Raw genomic sequence first — 21,145 nt, forward strand, 5'->3', positions numbered from 1 at the left:
ATTTCGGAGCTATGGTACTTTGGGCAAATTACCTAACCTCCCCAAGCCTCAGTTTCCTCCTCTCAAACGGGCAGAGAGAAATATGCCTTTGTTACAGAGTGCTGAGAAATAGACACTGCCCAGAATGCTCTGGCACTTGGTAAATAGTTTGCCCTCTGGGTCCTCTGGTTTATAACCAGGGATTCAACTAACTGCAGATTGGGAGTATTTGAAGAAAAAATTCCAGAAAGTTGATTCTAAACAATACAGTATATTATACTAACTAATTTACATAGCATGTACATTGTATTAGGTATTATAAGCAGAAATGGGGAATATCATGATGAAGAAGTAGATGGCAAGATTTGGTGGCTTCTTAAATATACCCTTTGCGATTACTTTAATACTCTATTATTTTAGAACCTAATTTAAAAAATATGAAGTTAATAAGTATACCAGAAGGGAAGTTTCAAAACTATAGACAGGGGGACATGGGAGATTTAAGATTCTATTATTCAATAAAGTTTTGGCAACATCTATTTTATTTGGCTGTGAAGAAGAATAGAGGGGCTGCTAATTTGCTTCCTAAATCATGTAGTTGTAAAGTTGAATTTTTTATTTGGAAAGGAAATTGGAAATCATTATATTTTCATTTTCCTACTGGCATCCTGTTGCAGAGATAGGAATTGAGGCCTAGAGGGTTGAAAATTGTTTTACATTCATGTCAAGGTTAATGACTGAGCAAGCTTTCCTTTTCACTAGACCACGTCAAAGCTGTGCTGCCAACTCTTTAAAGAAAGAAATATGCAGTTTTTAATCCTGGTAGAGGATTTGGGTTTATAAACCTCTAATTGATGAGTAAAATAAATATATTTAATTATATTTGGTTTATTATATTTGTATATCTAGTATCTTTAAATATTCTCTATCTAGTACCCTCTACATTCTGAGTTTAAAATTTTCAATTTTCTTATAACTTTTAAAATTAAGAAATATTAAAATCCAGCAGATGTATAAACATGGAAAATTCTCTATAATTGCATGGCCTGATTCAACAAATATTAGGGACATGAGAGAACACTTGTGATCATTAGTGACTATGACAGTAGGTAAAACATTTGTCTTTACCATTGTATACTTTATACCATTGCAAAAATTTTCACTCAGATAAATGTTAAATTGAAATTCCAAAGAACAGTGCAGAATACTTTTGAACACGTTTCATTTTTCTATCAATATACCATATGTAGGTTGTACATATAAAATGAAAAAGTGTATTATAGTTTACTGCCTAAGCCAAAGGAGACTGCACAAACCATGAACTCTAAATTTTATTTCCTTTGATTGTACTTTTATAGCCTGTAAGATATTATTTATCAATGTGAGATTTTACTTTTGAAATCTTGTTTTTCCTTGATAAAAACTATTTGTTCTTTTATTGAAAAAATGTGTTATAAATTATAAGAAATGAGGATATACATAGTATATTAATTATTCAGAGATGTTATTTTGATCTTTTATTTAACTGTAGCCATATTTTATAATTTGGTATTTTAATGAGCAAGTTTGATTGGCATTTAAATTTATACAATCCTGAATTGAGAATTTTCTATATTTTATTATGGTATAATCTTATACCTAAAAATAGAATACTGAATTGATAAATTATATCTGATTTGCTATGTAAATTTTTGTCTTTCTAACTTAATATTTTAAATGAATTCTGTACTGTTATTCTTTTAAGTTTATCATGTTTATATAACTTTAAGCTGCTTCTTTTTTGAAGTTGAGATTCTAACTATGCTTAATAATAAATTAAGCAAGACATTTAATGAGGAACCTGAATAATTTTTAGAATAATTTCATCCTCCCATTCTTTATGTGCATGTGCTTAGAAATTAGGGCTGGCTTCCCAGGGACCTGCAGCAAAAAGTAGGGGTAATATGATCTCTTTTAAAGCAACAAAGGAGTGCAGCCAGTGCTTATTATTTCACTCACCAGTAGATATTTTTAACACTTAGCTGCTTGGAAAATTAGGGCAGAATAACATGCATCTTTATAACTAGATGCTACTTATTTGCATATCTATATTGTAGGATGACTTTAAGATAAAAATATAAAGAGTACTTATAAGAAATGTGTAGGTAAATATATAAATTTTCTAATTATACCTTGAAATTATATTCTAAGTACAGTATAACACCTGTACATTTATTAAATCACTAATAGTTTAATACCATAGGCAAATGTTTATATATAATAATTTAATGAATAAAAGAGACATTCTTATTTTAGAAATAGTTTCAAATGGAATAAAATAACTTTATTTTTTCTTTTTAAAATAATTAAATTATATGATCGTACAAGATTGTGTTGCTGTATCCCCTAAAATTGGTTTCTATGTTTTACATTTATAATGTGTGAGACTAAGGATGTACTATCAATAGTATAGTTTGTTTATTCAATATTTATTTTTTTCATGATCTAATAACTTTAAAAAAAATTCTTTATTGATCAAGGTATTTCATATGTGTCCTTATCCTCCCAAAACTCCCCCAATCTCCGCTCATGCCCTCACCCCTCTAGTGTCTGTGTCCATTGGTTATGCTAGTATACATACAAGTCCTTTGGTTGATCTCACCCCCTTCCCTCCACCCTCTCCCTCCTTCCCTCTTTTGACGGTCTAATCAATGCTTCTCTATCTCTGGATCTGTTTTTTGTTCATCAGTTTATGTTGTTCATTATATTCCACAAATGAGTGAGATCATGTGATATTTATCTTTCTCTGATTGACTTATTTCACTTTAGGATTATGCTTTCCAGGTCCATCCATTCTTTTAAGAAAAGGGATAAATCAAACCACAGTACAGTATCAGTTCTTACTAGACTATACAAATTGTTTATGGAATTGTGTCCATCCATATTCCCACCATCTGGAACTGTAAGAAGGCCAAATGCAATAGATATATCCAAACTGCTGGTCCATTCCAAGCCAAGTTAGATTTGATTTGGCCTTGGAATGATTAATGAGGAATAAATCAATAAAATCCCTGCTAGGATATAAGGAAAAGAAATCACCCAAAACAATCAACAGAGAGATCTGTTATCCAATACCAGCTGTAGAATTAATTGCAGAAAACTATAATACACGTATTAGACTGCAAGGACAATAATGTTTTTAAAAAAAGGAATAGGAAGCCATTGGTATAAAATTTATTGGGATAAAAATACCATAGATTAAGAAGAAACATGAAATAATGAGAAACTCCTATTAAGAAAAAGTAAAACTACAATTGCAGAATAGAAATTCACATTAGTTATATTAAAACACACATGGAAAGCTCACTTTAAAGTAAGAAAAAAGAAAGAAAAATTAAAATTACAAAAGAAAACAAAGATATGGGACAGATAATGATAATTCAAATTAAAATAATCAGTGTTCTCCTGGGTGGAGGGGGGGGGGGATATGGAGATGGGAGAGAATGGTGGTTACAATATTTAAGAAAATAATTAATATTGATGCCATATTAAATGTTAACTACAGTACTATATAAAACTGTCCACACAACTTTCAACACACTAAAAAATATAAAAGTATAGCAAAGACAAGAAGAAAATAATAAAGGAAATATAAAAAGTTAAAAGCATAAAAACAATAAAATTACAATAGAAAAAAATTATATATAAACAGTTATATAGCTTTATAAAGCCTGAATATTAAAATCAAAGAATCTCAATTTTCACAGAAAAATAAATAAAACTTAGCTGCAAATATTTGAAAGAAGCACACATGGGATATTTTCAGTAGAGATGTGAGTATATTCTACTCGAAAGGAAAGTATGTTAATATACTAGATTTCAAACATGGATTCCAGTTTAACATCTTTTCCTGAATCCATTCCATTTGTGTGTTTTTCTCCTTTTATAGGTAGGGTGGCTTGCTCCATTTGATTGATATGATTGTTATATATCATATAAAATATTGTGAACATATTTTTACAAACTCATCAAAGTGTACATTTAAATAATACATTTTATGGCGTATAAAATTAAATTTAATAAAGTTAAGTTTAAAAACTTGAAGCATAAAATATATATATATATATATATATATATATATATATTTTTTTTTTTTTTTTTTTTTTTTTTTTATTGATTTTTTACAGAGAGGAAGGGAGGGAGATAGAGAGCTACAAACGTCTATGAGAGAAATATCGACCAGCTGCCTCCTGCACACTCCCTACTGGGGATGTGCCCGCAACTAAGGTACATGCCCCTGACCGGAATTGAACCCGGACCCTCTATCCAGGCCGAGGCTCTATCCAGTGAGCCAAACTGGTTTCAGCCAGGTCCATCCATTCTGTTGCAAATGGTAGGAGTTTCTTTCTAAGTGAAATGGAGGCATGTTTATCAGTATTTAAATATCCACAGAAGAAAATTAATTTAGTACAATGTAGTGTACCTGTTGGCTAGGGTATGGGAAAATTTGAATGGTTTTTCTAGAGCTGCACTATCCAAAAGAAAATATGACATGAGCCAAATATGTAATTTAAAATTTTCTGGCAGCCACATTTAAAAAGTAAAAATAAACAGATGTAATTAATTTTAATATGATTTCATTAACCCAATATATTGAAAATGCTGTCATTTTAACATATAATGAATATAAAAATTGTTAATGAGGATTTTTTGTACTAAGCCTCTGAAATCAGATAGGTATTTTATATTCATCATATACCTCAATTCATCATATAGCTCAATTTTAATTTGAAATACTTAGTCTGTATAAAGCTTTGATAAAATTCACATTTAAATAAAGCAAATGAAGATACCCAGTTTGTTCCAAACATATTTAAAAGTATCAGTTTTAAATTTAATTTTTGGCTTTCAATCAAGCTTTTAATGAAAAGGTCATAAAATAACAGTTTCTCATCACTGTAAAATAAGATTCCATGTTTCTGAATAGAGAAATCAGTTATTGCTGAATTGCTTTCTTATGACTCTTGAGGGCTGCATACTTGCACTAGAATTACTTACAATAAAAAATTTGAGTTCATCAGGCATATTAACCATATTCCAAGTGCTCAGTAACTGTGGTTAGTAGTTTGGTATCGACAACAGAGTAATAGAGGTAGTTTGGTAATATGTATCAAAGATTAAAACTTTTGAACTAGCAACCCCACTTCTGTGAATTTAGAAAGTTGGAAAGATATTTGTAATATAATGTTCATCAGTACTATTTTTTTTTCGAAAGAAAAATTGAAGATAAATGGAAGAGAACTCTAAGTAAATTATGATAGATAAATGCAAAAGAAGATGATTTTAAAAATGATTAAGTAGCTGGGACCGGTTTGGCTCAGTGGATAGAGCGTCGGCCTGTGGACTGAAAGGTCCCAGGTTCGATTCCGGGCAAGGGCATGTACCTGGTTGCGGGCACATTCCCGGTGGAGGGTGTGCAAGAGACAGCTGATCAATGATTCTCTCATCAATGTTTCTATCTCTCTATCCCTCTCTCTGAAAAATCAATAAAATACATTTAAAAAATGATTAAGTGGTAAGATTGGCAGAATTTCAGTGGTATTAACAATAATATGACCAAAGACAAATAAAATTTTAGTTTGGTTGATAGATACTATAGTCACATTGCTGACTTTCTTACATTTAGAGGTAATCTTATATTTCCAAGGTTGTGATTAGCATCAGTTTTATACTTTAAAGCAGTGATTCCCAAAGTGGTCTATATCGACCCCCAGGGGTCTATGACAACCTGCAGGGGGTCTTCGTCAGTGAAAAAAAAATTTGGGGGTCCATGAAATGAAAATGGGGGTCCACGATAGTGGATCTCAACATACACTAATAGTACCTATTTACTTACATCATATTATCTTATAATATAAAAACATATAAATTATTTATAAAAGTACCTATGAAGTAAAAAATTTATTATATATGTTTATAAAATTGTGTAAGTTGTAGGATAAAAACCTGCACATAATGATATACCAGTATCATCTTGTTACAAGCATACGCGCAGTAAACATTCTTGCCAATTTTTGTCTCAAAGCTTCGCGAACTTGCACCGACTTGTTCAATTCGTCACTCTATAAATATGAATGTGAGAAAAATACGTTCATTCGTTTCCTGAATCTTGAATAGGAAAGTGCTGAGAAAATATTTAAAAAAATATAAACTGGTAGTTTATCATACAAATTATAGTGAATCAGTGTTATTTTGTTTGAGAATGCCGGAGAAAAGTAGGTACATTATTTTTTATTAAATTTTAACACTAAACTTCACTACAGTTAGAAATTTACAAAAAAATCAATATCAGGTAAGTAGGGGGTCTACCCAAAACCGAAAAACATGGCAAGGGGTCTACGGCACAAACAAGTTTGGGAACCTCTGCTTTAAAGCTTTAAAGTGAGAAACAATATAAGCCAAATAATTAGATAGACCACTATCCTAATATGTATTAGCTGTGTTACCTTCTCTTCTTGACTTTTTACCCCCCCCCCTCCCCCCCCACCCCCAATCTGCAGTTTTATTTGGGAAGTCCTGTACTGGGGAAGCAAGATATGAACTTTGGAAGGAAGGAGAATATAAACCTGCAAACTGTAGTAACTTAAAGACCACCTTTTCAGAGTGTCATTTAAAAATACTTGGTGGATGGCTATTAATTTGAATTGGGTGTCAGAAATGTGTGATGCCAGTTTTATAAACCACAGGAAGAGGAGGGAATAGGCTGAGGAATTGTGGAGGAATGTGTGTGATGTTGAAAGGAAGAACTTGAATCATTAATAGCGGTCTGTAAGGCATGGCTACATAATTTGTAAAGTTGTGAAGAACTGACACAGTCTGAATCAGTTCTGTTAGATTACAAAAATTAAAAATTCCTTGATTCTGAAAATAAGATACACCTTTTCTAGGAAACTTCATTTAGTTACTAATATGCATTTTAAATAATTCAGATGTTTGTTATGCTACCAAATGGATTGAAAGGATCATTTTATTGGCATCTTATTCACAGGTATGGCTGGCTTCTATTTTAAGAATACATTTTTTTCAGCACATTAACTTGTAACTGATCTTTGTAATTCGAAGCATAATGTAATTCCTTTAGAAACTCTTCTGGGAATGGTGGCCTTTATACCCAGACAGTGTGAAACGTGATTTATGCCACGTCCATGACACTGACCAGATTTTGACTCTTGGAGGTAGAGGGTGTAGGTTGTGTACATTTCACCCCATTTCCGTTATGTAGGACGTGGCATTTGAAAGAGGAACATTTTCTTTGGCTACCCTCCTTCTTTGTTTCCTCCAGAATATTTCACCATTTCCAGCGCATGGGATTTCAAAAATGTTCTGTGTATTTTATTTTTAAATCTTATTTTTTTCCCCATCTTTTACAGAGTTGAATAAAATTAAACTCATTAGAATGTTTGTTCCTGAAAGCATTGACACGTACCTTATTCATATGGCAATTGAAATCCTGGAAAAAGACTGTGACAACAGACTGTTATGCCAACCTGCATGTGATTCCAACAATAAGAGATGTTTTCCCAACTCAGAAGCAAGCTGTTCGAGTCCTAAGAGAAGCAAGGAAGAAGTAGGCCCTGATACCAAGGTGTTAATTATATGGAGAATTTTCATAAAATATCAGTTTGTTCAATTTGCATTATTCTACCACTTGAGTGCTATGTTTTTTAAACTGTCATAAATTCTGATAGAAGGTTTCTTTTTAAATCTGTGTGCTCTATTTCCGTTGCTTTTCCTCCGAGCCGAGAAAAGTGATTTCTTACATGACAAAAGGTGAAGAGAGTCTGTCTTTTTAGCTTATTGTGGAGAGAATTAGCTTAAATTTGTTCTCTACCTCATATTATAGAGCCTGGAGATTATCTATCTTTATAGGTAATTAATACTGGCTTTAAGCAAATGACAGTTAATGTGATTAATGAAGATGAAAACACATTCTATTATAAATGCCTCCCAAACTGGTATGTGTTTCATTCTCTCCTTCATCAGCTCAGGTACAGGATAATCGCAGTTCCTAGTCCTGAGTGTACGCCAGTGCACTTTTTGCATAATCAGGGAAAGACCATGAACTTAGTATTATTTTAGGTGGCACATTTTATTAAAAGCAAATGCTATGAAAATTATTTCTCTGTGTCTGGTGTGAGAAAAATTCCTTGGCAATGTGATTCTATTAGATGATGGTATACATTTGAAAGTGTGGCCTTCAGTATCTTCCAGGTCGAAAATTACAGTACTCCACATGTGTTTGTGAAAACGAATAATTAACTAAAAATTATTTTAGCTCCTAGTCAGGGGTCCTCAAACTTTTTAAAGTGGGGGCCAGATCACGGTCCCTCAGAGAGCTGGAGGGCCGGACTATATGAACTACTAATTCCTACTGTAACACCTTGGCTGCGCTCACTGCCCAAAAAACCTGGCGGGCAGGATCAGACTCCCCTTGGGGCTGCATGTGGCCCGCGGGCCGTAGTTTGAAGACCCCTGTCCTATCCTAGATGATAAATGCAGCATGGTTGTAGGCGGTTACTAACATTGCTGTTGGAGAGTTAGAAGCTCCATTTCAGTTCTAAGGTGATCTGCATAGGCTTTCCAGTAGTTAAACTCCTTTCCTCAATAGCTTAGAAATAAGAGGACTGGTCTTATTTAACTGTGTACCTCAATTAGATTTGTTTATAGTCTTATTCCAGATAACCTCATGAAATTTGATTTATTGGAATTCTTTACATTATTTTGACAATTGAATTAGCTATAAGGACATCAAGGAAAGTATAGGTTGGGTAATATTAGTGAAATTTGGCTTCTATGCCAGCCTTTTATTTCTGAAATCTATACTAGGAGCCTAAGACCTTATTTTTCTCCAACATCTACTTATCAATATAGAAAAAAGAGGCGTAATTTTCTTGAATATTGAAAGTCATTTATATAAAGTATTATTTTAACCACACATCAGCATTTTGCTTTTCCTGTATTGAAATAACATCAGGTACCAAGAACAGAGTGGGGAGACTTTGGGGGGAGAGATATATTTAGCCTCTTTCCCCCCCCCCCCCCCCCCCCCCCCATTTAGGGGAGCTAGGATTTGGGGGCTGGGAAGGAGATTAGGAGGTGAGTGAGATGCCAAAGTATTTTTTCTTTCATCTATCTCCTGCTATGGAAAACTACTTCAATACTGTCTATCAGAGTTCTACAATAGTTTCAGGGTCTTTCAACTATTAACATTCATTGTCTCTACTGACTTGGTTGTATCCCTTCATGTATTTCTTCTTATAATTCTGAGGCTTCTGATAGAGAATAATGTCAGGACAAGATTTAGTTTTTTGTTTTTTTTAAATTAAATTATTATCTGTGTACATATCTTACCATTGTGCCCTCCCCCCACCGCCCCCAAGATTTAGTTTTTTTATTAGTTGGTGTATTGTTAGATTTACAACTGTTGTGATTGTTGTTACGATAGAGGCCCAGTCGTGGCTATGTTTAAAGGAGGAAGATTATGTCTTGATCTGTGGTAGCTGTGAATTAATATACAGAGGTACACAGCGGGTTCTTTAAATATGTAAATATTTTATTTCAGAAAGTTTTCTGCTAGTTTTTAAGATTTTGTTTATTCCAGAAAACTTTTCTTAAAATTTATTTTTCATTTCTAATTCTCTCTTGAACTATTCTTCTTTCAGTTTTGAGTTTTTCTGATTTTGATTTGTGAAATTCTTTCATGTTTTGAATTATTTTCTTAATGTTTTTCAGCTCATTTTGAGAAGTTAGTTTTATTCTGTGTCTTAGAAAGTCTTTCTGATGTCTATGATATGACCGTGATACTTTTCTGTTGCTCGTTTCATGTGAAATGAATGTTCCTGCACTTTCCAAGAAGGCATGGTTCGGGATAGTTTCCGTGTTCACAGAGCAATCCCTTCTGTTCTTCTTTGTAATGTTCAAAATACGGAAGCTTGGCTTAGGAGGCACCCTCCTCCGTCACTTTCACCTGGGCTTTCTCTTCCCTGTGTCTGCCAGGCCTGTCCTGCTTGGTTTTTAGTTCACCCCAGCAGTTTCCATGAACTGGGGCCTTCTCCTGGAAGGCAGCCTTGCCTGGTCAGGAGAGTTCTCAGGAGCCAGCTGCTGTAGCCACTCCCGGGGCTGCTGTGGACCCCTTTTGGCCGCCTGCAGAAGCCCTCCCAACCTTCAGATGCTGTTCTCTGTTAATCCGTCTTGCTTTCCAGTAGACTGGGGTTCTCCCATTCTCAAAACCTCGCTGCTGGCCTCTGCTTTCTCCCATACAGATGCTGTACTAGGCAGGCCTATGGCTTGTCTTCACATGCGTACAGCTTCGGTTTCCTGAGGATACCTTTCTTTATTGTAAAAGTAGATGATGAATTTTTGTTTTTCATATCTAGTTCTATCTGATTTAGTGCTGGGATTCAGAGAAATTTAAAAACTATGCTGCTGTTTCTAGCATCTTCCTAGCACCCTCTCCTCCTGCATCCCTTTTTTCCTTTTTATTTTTCCTGATTTCCAGAAGAGAGAGAGAGAGAGAGACAGAAAAAGAGAGAAAGAGAGAGAGAGAGAAAGAGAGAACTTCCAGAAGAGACAGAGAGATAGAGACAGAGAGAATTTCCTGCCCTGCCACTGAATTTCATTATAAATTAAAATATACAATATTATTTGCAAAATTTTAAGATACTCATAAAAATGCCTCATAAGTAATATTGCTACAATCATTGTTAAAATTCAATACCTCAGAATAATAATTTCCTTTTTAAATTAAATTTATTGGGGATGACATTGGCTAATAAAATTATATAGGTTTTAAGGGTACAATTCTATAATACATTGTCTACATATTGTATTGTGTTTTCACTACCCAAAGTCAAGTCTCCTTCCATCACCATATATTTGACCCCCTTACTCATTATTACATCCCTCCCCCGGGTCCCTCTGGAACCACCATACTGTTTGTTGCCTGTGTCCATGAGTTTTTGTTTGTCTTCCTTGTTCATTTGTTGCTTTCAATTTTACATCCCATATATGAGTGAAATTATATCATTCTTGACTTTTTCCATCTAACTTATTTCACTTGACATGATATTCTAAGAGATCCATCCATGTTGTCACAAATGGCAGTATTTCAATAAGAATTTTCTTAAGCTTTGCTTTGTTAGGCATAATGTTTTGTTTTGTTTTTAAAGAAAATAGTGCATGCTGTAACTATTTTGTATGCCATAAAAATGTTAAAGATTGATGGGAAATATCCTGTGATTGTTCTCTGAAGGAGAAGCCTCACAGAAATGCACTAACTTCGTGGAGTCAGCCACCCAGTGATCCAGAAATAGAAGAGTTATTTGCAGATCCTCAGTTACAGGTAAAATTGATTAGTGAAATAGTTTTTGTGACAAATACATTAGGCTTGATAACTAATATGTTTAGATACATCTTTGTTTTATATGATTTGAAATATAAATATAGATAGGTATTTCTCTATTTGCTTATATATACATGTGCACATAAAATCAGATGAGTTAATGTTTTGTATGCTCAACTTAATGATAATAGTTAATAGAATTTAGAGTATCAGGAAGATGTAAATGTCACCTTTAAATGTTATTATGATTGCTGGGAAGTTTAGTCTTCTACTGTTGAAGGAAGTCATCTCTGACAGGTATTGTTTCTGGTCGGTGAGCTAGATTTCATAATTAAAATTTCCCCAGATACTGATTGTTAAGACTCACAAGATACAAACAGTGTAAGCAAGCTTCCTCTTTTTCTCGCTGAAATGCAATTATTATACTTATAGAGCAAATGCTGAAGATGATATTCTACAGAAATATTACAGAGGATAAAAGACTTCAAATATTAGCTACCAATTAATGAGTGTCATGAATAAATCAGAATGTGTTTTGATGTTTTGCATTTATTCTCACTTAATTCTCCAAATAATCTAGTAATGTTATGTACTGTTATTCTCATTTTCTGTATGAAGAAATTAAAGAACATTCATAAGGTCATTCATTTAGCAAAGTGACTCCATTAGAACTTGACCTAGTTCTGCCTGGGTTCAAAGTTCCTGCTTATTCCATGGTATTTGGGTACATCAAGACTTCAGGTTTTTTCCTCCTAGATTTCATGCTGTGTTTTAGTGTTTGGCTTTGTTATAATCTTAACTGTTCTCCTTCTTCTAAATGCACTCAGGGGCCTAACTCTAATTATAAGCAACTATAGTTGTCCGTAGCTACAAGGGATGTTGATATTAAGGTATTTTGGAAATAATAAATATTTCTGTGCCAATTTTATGTCTACTTTATATCCCTAATATTTATTATCTGTAAGGCAATTAATAGTAAATCTAATAATCTCTTCTCCTGGTCATCTCTTCCCTGTGAAGAAATAAGTGCTCAGGAGAAAAGGTACTATATTAAACAGCTTCTTTTTTTTTATTTTTAGCTTTTGCAAAAATGCGAATAGTCCTCTCTTCTACACTTAACTAATTACGTTGGAACAGCTAACAGATTTTACTATTATCATATTTATTTATTTATTTATTTATTTATTCATTTATTTTATCCTCACCTGAGGATACTACCTTTATTGATTTTTAGAGAGAGGAAGGAAGAGGGAGGGAGAGAGAGAGAGAGAGAGAATCATTGATGTGAGAAACATCAATCAGTTGCTTCCCTCACAATACCCAATTGGAGATTGAACCCGAGACCTGGTATGTGCCCTGACTGGGAATGGAATCCACAGCCTTTTGGTGTACGGGATGACACTCCAACAAATACCAGCCAGAGCAGTTTTAACCTTTTTAAATACAGGCTTTAGAGTTTTTTTGACAAGTATCTTTTACTCCCCCTGCCCCACCATCCTTAAATATTTAGAAACCATTTTTTAACATAGAAAACATAATAAAATAGTAAGCTGTTAATGTATAATATATAGTTATAGTCTTCATTTTTTTAAATGGAATAAATCATACTTTTGTACCTTTGGCTGGCAGTCATTATAACTGAGATGAGGCCACCATAACATAAAGTCCTTCAAATAGTTCTGCTAACTAAACCAGCTCTGCCGGATTCCACAGTGTACATGGTAGGATGATTTCTCTGTCATGTCCTCAAACTAAGATAACACAGGTTAATACAGGTTTAGGCTTATGGAACAGTTACCTACTTAAAACTTTTTACTTTTTTCATGTGTGGATTGTTTAGTGCACAATCACTGTCTTTGGTTCCTTTTTTTTTTTTTGTATCCGCCGCAAGGCTCCCAGTTAACTGTCCGCGCGGCTGATTCTTAAAACAATTTTTCTTCTCGGAATTTTAGGGTTCTGAGGCTTCATTTGGTGCACGGGCCCCTAAAATTGTGCCAAGTATTGTACATGGATACATTTGTCTTTTTTTTTTCTTCTCAGAAGTGGATCTCTGATTTTTACAGATTCTCAAAAGCCTATGAAATGAAAAAAATATTTAAATTTATTCAGCAAATTTATTTGAGTATCTTCTATGTCTCAGTAACTCTGCAAGAGACTGAAGGTGGCTGAACCATTCTTGTACTCCGTCTACCACTGTATGTGTAGAAGTTACATGCTTTTCAGATGCCTAATATAAGTGGGTGTGTTTATGCACACATGCACCCAAGCAGATATATTCCTCAGAGCATCAAATTCGCCATTTTGGTCACCCCAAAGCACAAACACTGTGGGACCTACACCTGAAATGATACCTAGTTTTTTCCTTCCCAAGTGAGTGTCTGTACTTGAGTGCCTAAGCATACACCACAGGATGGCAAGTAAATTGCCTAAAGCAATGATATAGTGATCTTGTATCCCTTTATTTACTTTTTGATCCAGAAATAAATTGTATAGATTTCACTATTTTGTCTTATTTGGCAAGGGAAGGGTGATGGCTGTATATGTTAGATTTGTTTCTGGTAACATTTTCAACAGTAAACATTTCCTTTTCTGTTTCTTTCTTATAGACTTCATCCGAAACCTCACGGAGAAAATTACCTGAGTGGTTTGCCAAAGGAAATGAGACTTTAGCTGTTACCAGCAAGAAATCAACGGCCAAAACCAAAAAGAAGGGTCTTTTTAGTTAAAATGGCAGCTGCCAGGAGAATTATGTTTGTCTTGCTGTATTATAAGAGAGGTACTGTATTTTATTTCTGAAAAGAGTGGGAAATAACATTTAAGCTTAAAAATTATTTAATCTCAAAGTAAAATTCATCTGTTCACTAATCAGCTGTCTTCTTAAAGCAGCTTTGTGCAATTTCCATAAAATCGAGTCTTCTGAGTACGTCAGAGAATGTTGAGTTTCCTTTAAGGTTGCTTTAAGAAATTGTTATTGCCCGGTTTTCTAATTATTTTATATCAGCAGTATATTTGGAAAATGTAATTTGTGTGATATAATACAGATAACAGATTAGTAGTTGCCCGGTGATAATGTATGTGATGTAAAACATTCCTGTTATTACCCAGATTCTGTCTTGTACATGAGGAAAACAGTGATTTTACAAATTGCCTTTACTGTCTTTAGACAGTACTCCTCGACACATTGTTAAATGAACAAGAGCTGTGAAAATGTAACATTTTGGGTTCCATGTAAGGGGGAGGGGGGGGGAAATAACAAAAGAGACCATTTGTACTAAAAAAATTCATTTTCTACAAAATTTCTATTATTTTTTAAATAATAAACTTTAAAAATGTTATTCATACTGAATGTTATGAAGAGTATATATAAATCTATTTTAAGCCTTCGTTTACTTAATAACATTTTTTGAGGGTGTCAGAATTTGATTCTAAAATCTATTAATGTCATACATATAACTTAAATATCTGAAACCCATACTCCTGACTTTGATTTGGGTAAACCATAATTAGTATAGCTTTAAGCAGTTTATCATAGGGCCTTAATTGACTTTGGTAAATACAAATAACTATTCTTAATAAAGAAGAAATATATGCATGATTGTTTTAGAAAAACGAAAAAAAGAAAAATCATCAATAGTCCTACCAGTTAACTCCTTTTATGACATTTGCTATAACTTTTTATATTCACTTTTTTCCTAAGTTTGTTTCAGGAATACTATAAGAAAGAATTTTCTTTGTAAAGCATTCAAGCTACACTTAAAACATGAAAGTCCCGCCGAAACCGGTTTGGACAGAGCGTCAGTCTGAGGACTGAAAGATCCCAGGTTCGATTGCGGTCAAGGGCATGTACCTTGGTTGCGGGCACATCTCCCATAGGGGGTGTGCAAGAGGCAGCTAATCGATGATTCTCTCTCATCGATGTTTCTAACTCTCTATCCCTCTTTCTTCCTCTCTGTGAAAAATCAATAAAAATATATTAAAAAAACAAAACAAACCAAAAAACCATGAAAGTCCCCACAGTCGTCTTTCCTCACATGCCATTTCCAGCCTTTACCAGAAGATAACTTCTATCATATATACGGCATGTGGTTCTCTAGTCATTTCTGCATTTACATGCTTTTGCATTTGTATTTGTACATAGTGTGTTGTTTTAAACTAATGAGATCATGCTATAAGTAATTTTCTGCAACAAACTTTTGTATTTAATATATCATGAAGATCTTTTCATGTCAGTACATATTGATCTCATTTTTTTTTTACAGTAATACAATATTCTCTTCTCTCCTATAATTTATATAATCACTTTTCTGTTGGTCATTTCTATTTGAACAGTTTTGCCATTGAGTAATCTTCCACAGAGTCTGTTTTGTGGCTTTATGTGGTACAGGAATCCTCTGAATGTGATCTGCAGATTGTTTGGAGTCCCTAAGACCCTCTCAGGGGGTCTTCAAAGCCAAAACTATTTTCATAATACCAAGGTGTTATCTGCCTTTTGTATTATGTTGATTTTTTTGCAGTGAGGGTGCAGAGTAATAGGGAGTAAAACCACTAGTATTTTAGTGCAGCTATCACCAATCGGAGGTGTGTGAGGTCCAAAAGGTTGGCAATTGCTGTTTTAGTGCAAAGCAAGGCAATGGTACCAAATTATTGATTGTATTCTTAGTTCTTTTTCAGTATTCTGTGTGATGAAATGCCAGTGTGCATAAAGCTCTTCAGCTGCCAAAGCATGATGGTCATTTCCAGAAAAAGCACTCCTTTGATTGTTTGAGTTGTCCCCATGGAACACCACTGTTATTGAAAAGAATGGCTGATGGAAAACTATGATTAGTTAGATGTGGGTGTTTGGTGGACATTTTCTGAAAACTGAGCAAAGTCATCCTCTCACTTCAAAGAAAACTGCTGATTATTTGTCTCCAATGGTAAACGTGGAGAATTCTAGTGAAATTTATAATTTTGAAAAACTTGTGTCTATTACCAGGAGTTTGCTTCCCATACCATCACACAGACTCTTCTAATGAGATAGAAAGGGTTAATTTTTTTTAAACATTATTGATTTTTGGCAACATTTAGAGAATCTGCATAACTCAGAGAACCGATACTTTCTGAATGATTAATACATCTACATATATAAAAGTTTAAGCGACTGTTAGGATGGAACAACTGGTTGCATGATGTGCACTGACCACCAGGGGGCAGACATCCAACGCAGGAGCTGCCCCCAGTCTACAAGCCCTGATTGCCAATGGGGCCTGCTGGCCACCCTACTGGCCCTTTCCCCCAGCTGGCAGGTCCTGATCGCTCCATCAGGGCTGGGCCCCAGGTTGGGACAGGGAACTGGGGGTGGGTGGCGGCAGACCTGGGCGGCGAGGGAAAGGGGGTGGAGGGAACGTGATTGGTCCTGATCACTGGCCAGGCCTAGGGACCCCACCTGTGCACAAATTTCGTGTTACCAGGCCTCTAATGTCTTATAAAATCATGCATGGGCAAAAGATCCATTCAGAGTGCACAGTGGACCAAAGGATTTTAACATAGCACAGTAAGAAACGAACACTTGTCCAGTTTGGATATAGTTTCAAAGAAGAACGTCTTCAATTATCTGGAAAGGTTATAAAAATACTTCTTTTTTTCCCAAGCACATACCTGTTTGAGATCAAACTTTCTCCATAAACTTTGGCTTAGACAGCATATTGAAACAGCTTGAATGAAGAAGCAGATCTGAGAATCCAGACACTTCTGTTAAACCTGACAATGATGTCACTTTTCTCACTATTGGCAGTGGGGTTCCCAAAAACTGTATTGACATTAACATGTAATACTGCCATTTTTAAACAAATTAATAGTTTTTATTTTTTTTCTCAATCTTAATTTCTAAAAATGGTAAATACTGATAGCTATTACCTACATTAACAAAAGCTCTTTGGGGTTCTCAATAAGTTTTGAGGATATAATAGGATCCTGAGATTTAGGAGGTTGAAAACTGTTTATATGGTATTTTATTATACAGAAGACATCTATGAATTAAGTTGCCTCCAGTTTTTCCGATGTTTTAAGTACAACTTTGAAATGAAATATGGATTAGTCTCACAGCAAATGCCAGAAGGAGAGAGATTTTGTTGTGGACTTGATGCCTTCCCGGCATGCGTGGCCCTTGGTTTCTGTTGGGGTTGTTGCAGGAGAATAATTCTGGCCTCGGTATGCGATGGCACCTACAACCTCATCTGAGCCAGTGTCTGGCCACAGCCTTTGGATCAGCCAATGACAGCGAGCCTCAGGATTTGTATGGAGATGCTAAAACCACTGTGCTCTTTCCCCTGCTGTGACCAATGAGGAAAGAAGTGCGAGCCTGGGGAGCGTGGGAGCAGTTTCGGGTCCTGCGGATCATCCTTTGGTGAAGATGACTCTGAGGTAGGCGGGGTGGAAACGTGGCACAAACTCGGGTTGCTGGTGTTCCTAGTTCAAGCCTTTCCTAAAATCAGACATAACTTTGGATATTTCAGATACATGGGGCATCAGATTCTCTCTACCTTGTTAACGCTGTTTCAATGAGGGTGTTTTGTTTTACTTCCAGTTGTGTGCAGTTGTCACAACAGTACATCATGCGGTTGATAGAAAGGGCCCCCAACAGCCCCAGAAGACAAAGTTTTTCAATTGGCGAAGGAGATGGAATCTCGGAGAGAGTTCTGCAAAGTGGATGGCAAAGCACATGCTCCTGGGCAGAGGCAGAGGTTCCGAGATCTCCCCAGTTCTCATTTCTCATGAGTTCCCCTGTGGTTTGTGTATCCTCCCCTCTCCAGGCTGTGCCCCCTCTCCACCAGCGGAGTGTGTTTTGGAAGCTCTGCCATATGAACCTGCCTGATCACCAGGTGCAGGTAGCTGGTACGAAACGATCACAGCACATTCTAGAGTATTTACTGGAAGAATACATGAACTGAATTCTATTCTTCCAGTAAATTCTATTCCCAGGGACAGCACCACTCTTCAGTAGTCTCAGGCCACAAGTCTCTGTCTCAGGTTCATTCTTGAAAACAAGGAATTTCTGAATATCTCATGCTACCTCTTCCAGAAAGTATTAATTACTTTATCTTCGTGTTGTCAGGCAAATCTCTGACAGTTGTTTAGAACACAAAAACACTGGTCCCACCAGATGGTTAAAATAACAGCCTAGAAGGTTTTTCCTATTCAAAGAGTCTGTGATAGAATTAACCAAGAGCATGAAAGATCCCGTGGAATGACCTTGAAGTCATTTTAGAGCTAAATATACTATAGGAATAACAAAGGTTAGCTATCCTCACACTTCGCTTGTAGGAAATATGACAGGGGCAGCCCCATGGTAATCAGAAGGCTGTTAGTGGTTTGGTTAATGCAAGGGGAGCTAAGTAATTCTGACATTTAAGGGCACAAGGCTATATTTCTCAGGGTACCAAAGTAACTTATTTTTCACTTAACGGAGGGTGCAAAAGGATGGGCATCCCAGAAGCTTTTAAGGAAACCTTTGAAGACAGCTTAGTTGGAATAATAAAATATTTGGAAGTTGATGTAATATTCTGTTTCATGAATCAGTATTGACAATCTTACAATTTCTGAATATAAATTACTTTTAACTTCTTCAAAGGCCTACTGTAGCTGATTAAGGGTAGGGATGTTTGAGCTGGGGAGTGATGAATGTGCAGGATAGTGAGGAACAAGACTGGAGGAAAAGGCGCCTGCTGGACCACGATAAGCCTTAGAGAAGTTGTGGGCTTATCAAGCCCCCAGGCCCCCTTTGTCTTAGGCCCTAAAGGGGGCAGATTATTATTTCTGTTGATTACTTGAATTTCATACAGTTTAAAGCATCCAGCAAGATCCTGTCAGTTTCTTTCTTTTAAAAAATGTTTTATTAAATTCATTGCCGGCAACACTGGTCAGTAAAACTACATAGGTTTCAAGTATACAATTCCATCATATGTCTTCTGCACATTGCATCATGAAAGCAACACATGAACGAAAAAAAGACCGTTCCTTTTGTTCCTTTGGCTCATTTTCACGCTGGGAGTGACTCAAGGAACATTTACTTCACTGGCTCAAGAGCACCATCTACTGGTTGATTCTGGTAATTCAGGTTATATGGTGCACAGACACCAGCTCATTGGTTTCTGGTTGTAGGTTCAGGTCTGTGGCTAATGAGTCAAGATGTTAAAGGAGAGAGAGGTGTTTACTCCGGGCCAGTTTCTGTGGGCCACGTAGCAGCTGGGCTCTGTGCATTCATTGGTAGAGCAGCAGGGTCTTAAGTCTAAGTCTGTCAGCCAGTTCTTTAAGTGCTGGGCATAATAGGGTTTATTTCTCTTGTCAACTGGAAATCTTCCTTGGACCTATACTGAGAAAATTCCGTGGCTCCCTACAGTTTTAAAAGGAGCTTCTTAAACATTTTTTTTTTCTTTTCATCTATCCTATGCCCCAACAGAGAACTCATTACATCTGGTCTCCAAAACCTCAATTCTAAGTGTCTTGGAGATAGAATTGAATTCCTGTAGAGAGCATTTCTGAAGCCTCTGCTAACTACCATACTGCTTACCACCCTAGATGGGACTCACCTTCAGGCCACCCTCCCCATCTGTGATAACCGTAGTCTCAGGATAACCGTGTGTTATGAGCTGAATTGGGTCTCCCCTCCCCCAAGTACATATGTTGAAGTCCTAACCCCGTACCTTAGAAGATATCTTTGAATATAGAATTTTTAAAGGGAAAATGAAATTAAAATGTGGATATTAGGGTGTTCTTATTAGAAGAGGAGGGCAGGACACAGACACTTGCAGAAGAAAGACCAGGCGAAGGCACAGGAAGAAGACAGCTGCCCACAAGCCCAGGAGAGAGGCCCCAGAACTTCCCGACACCTCCATCTTGGATTCCAAATGTCTTGTGTGTAAGCCCCCCAGTCTGTGGTACTGTGTGATGGCTCCAGCAAACCAGAACACCTTGAGTCTTACATTGTTTAAATTTATCCTGTAAAACCGGACAAACCAACGTCTTCCCTCGTATACCAGCTGGAGTGGGATTTATTCACGCGAAGACTGAGAGCCACATGGGCTTTCCTAAGGGTTCCAGCAGGCAGTGTGTGTTCGTGTGTAGAGGGTTACACTGTACACTCCACGGCCAGTAAACCTACCTGGATGTTCTTGTCCTTCCCAGAGTCTCCTTTAGCCGACATCACCAGGGGTGTCCTCATGCTGTGCCCAGCGGTAAGGCTCCTTTCCTTCCTCCCCACCCTCATTTCTCCTGAGAACGGCAGGTTCTTCCCCCTGAGCGGCGTGGGCCCTCACTCCTTTTCCGGTTTTCATTGTAGGCACAAGCCAGGCCCTGGGCGGGAACTCACCTTCTGCTTCCAGACTTATCATGACATTGGCCCGAGGAGAAAGTCAGTGCTTTCTTCCAGAGGGTTCCTGATGAATACAGTCACCTCTTTTCCTCACACATTGTGCACAGACAAAGCTTTCCTTTGGAAAAGGGGTGACAGGGTGACTGTCTAATTCCGACTTCTGAAAGGGCTTCCATTAGGCCAATTGGGTAGCTTTTTTTTTTTTTTTTTTTTTTAAATATATTTTATTAATTTTTTTACAGAGAGGAAGGGAGAGGGATAGAGAGCTAGAAACATCCATGAGAGAGAAACATCGACCAGCTGCCTCTTGCACACCCCCTACTGGGGATGTGCCCGCAACCAAGATACATGCCCTTGACCGGAATCGAACCTGGGACCTTTCAGTCCGCAGACCGACGCTCTACAAACCGGTTTTGGCTAATTGGGTAGCTTTGAAG

At 36.2% G+C, this 21,145-nt stretch overlaps 1 protein-coding gene across 5 annotated transcripts in view; it reads left to right on the forward strand.

Moving 5' to 3' along the window:
- Window positions 1-15,308, forward strand: part of WRN (WRN RecQ like helicase) — a gene marked incomplete at its 5' end in the record, with an annotated part of 118,594 nt that extends 103,286 nt beyond the window's left edge. For all 5 annotated transcript variants that reach the window (XM_084877027.1, XM_084877028.1, XM_084877029.1 and 2 more), the window contains 3 exons: window positions 7,389-7,603; window positions 11,270-11,359; window positions 13,966-15,308. In XM_084877027.1, coding sequence (XP_084733153.1) covers window positions 7,389-7,603; window positions 11,270-11,359; window positions 13,966-14,085 — 425 coding nt within the window. In that variant the 3' untranslated portion in view covers window positions 14,086-15,308. The remainder of the gene's footprint in view (window positions 1-7,388; window positions 7,604-11,269; window positions 11,360-13,965) is intronic.
- Window positions 15,309-21,145: the final 5,837 nt, after the last annotated feature.

This window comes from Pipistrellus hanaki (genome assembly GCF_964339955.1).
Source record: "Pipistrellus hanaki genome assembly, chromosome: 3".
NCBI lineage: Eukaryota > Metazoa > Chordata > Mammalia > Chiroptera > Vespertilionidae > Pipistrellus > Pipistrellus hanaki.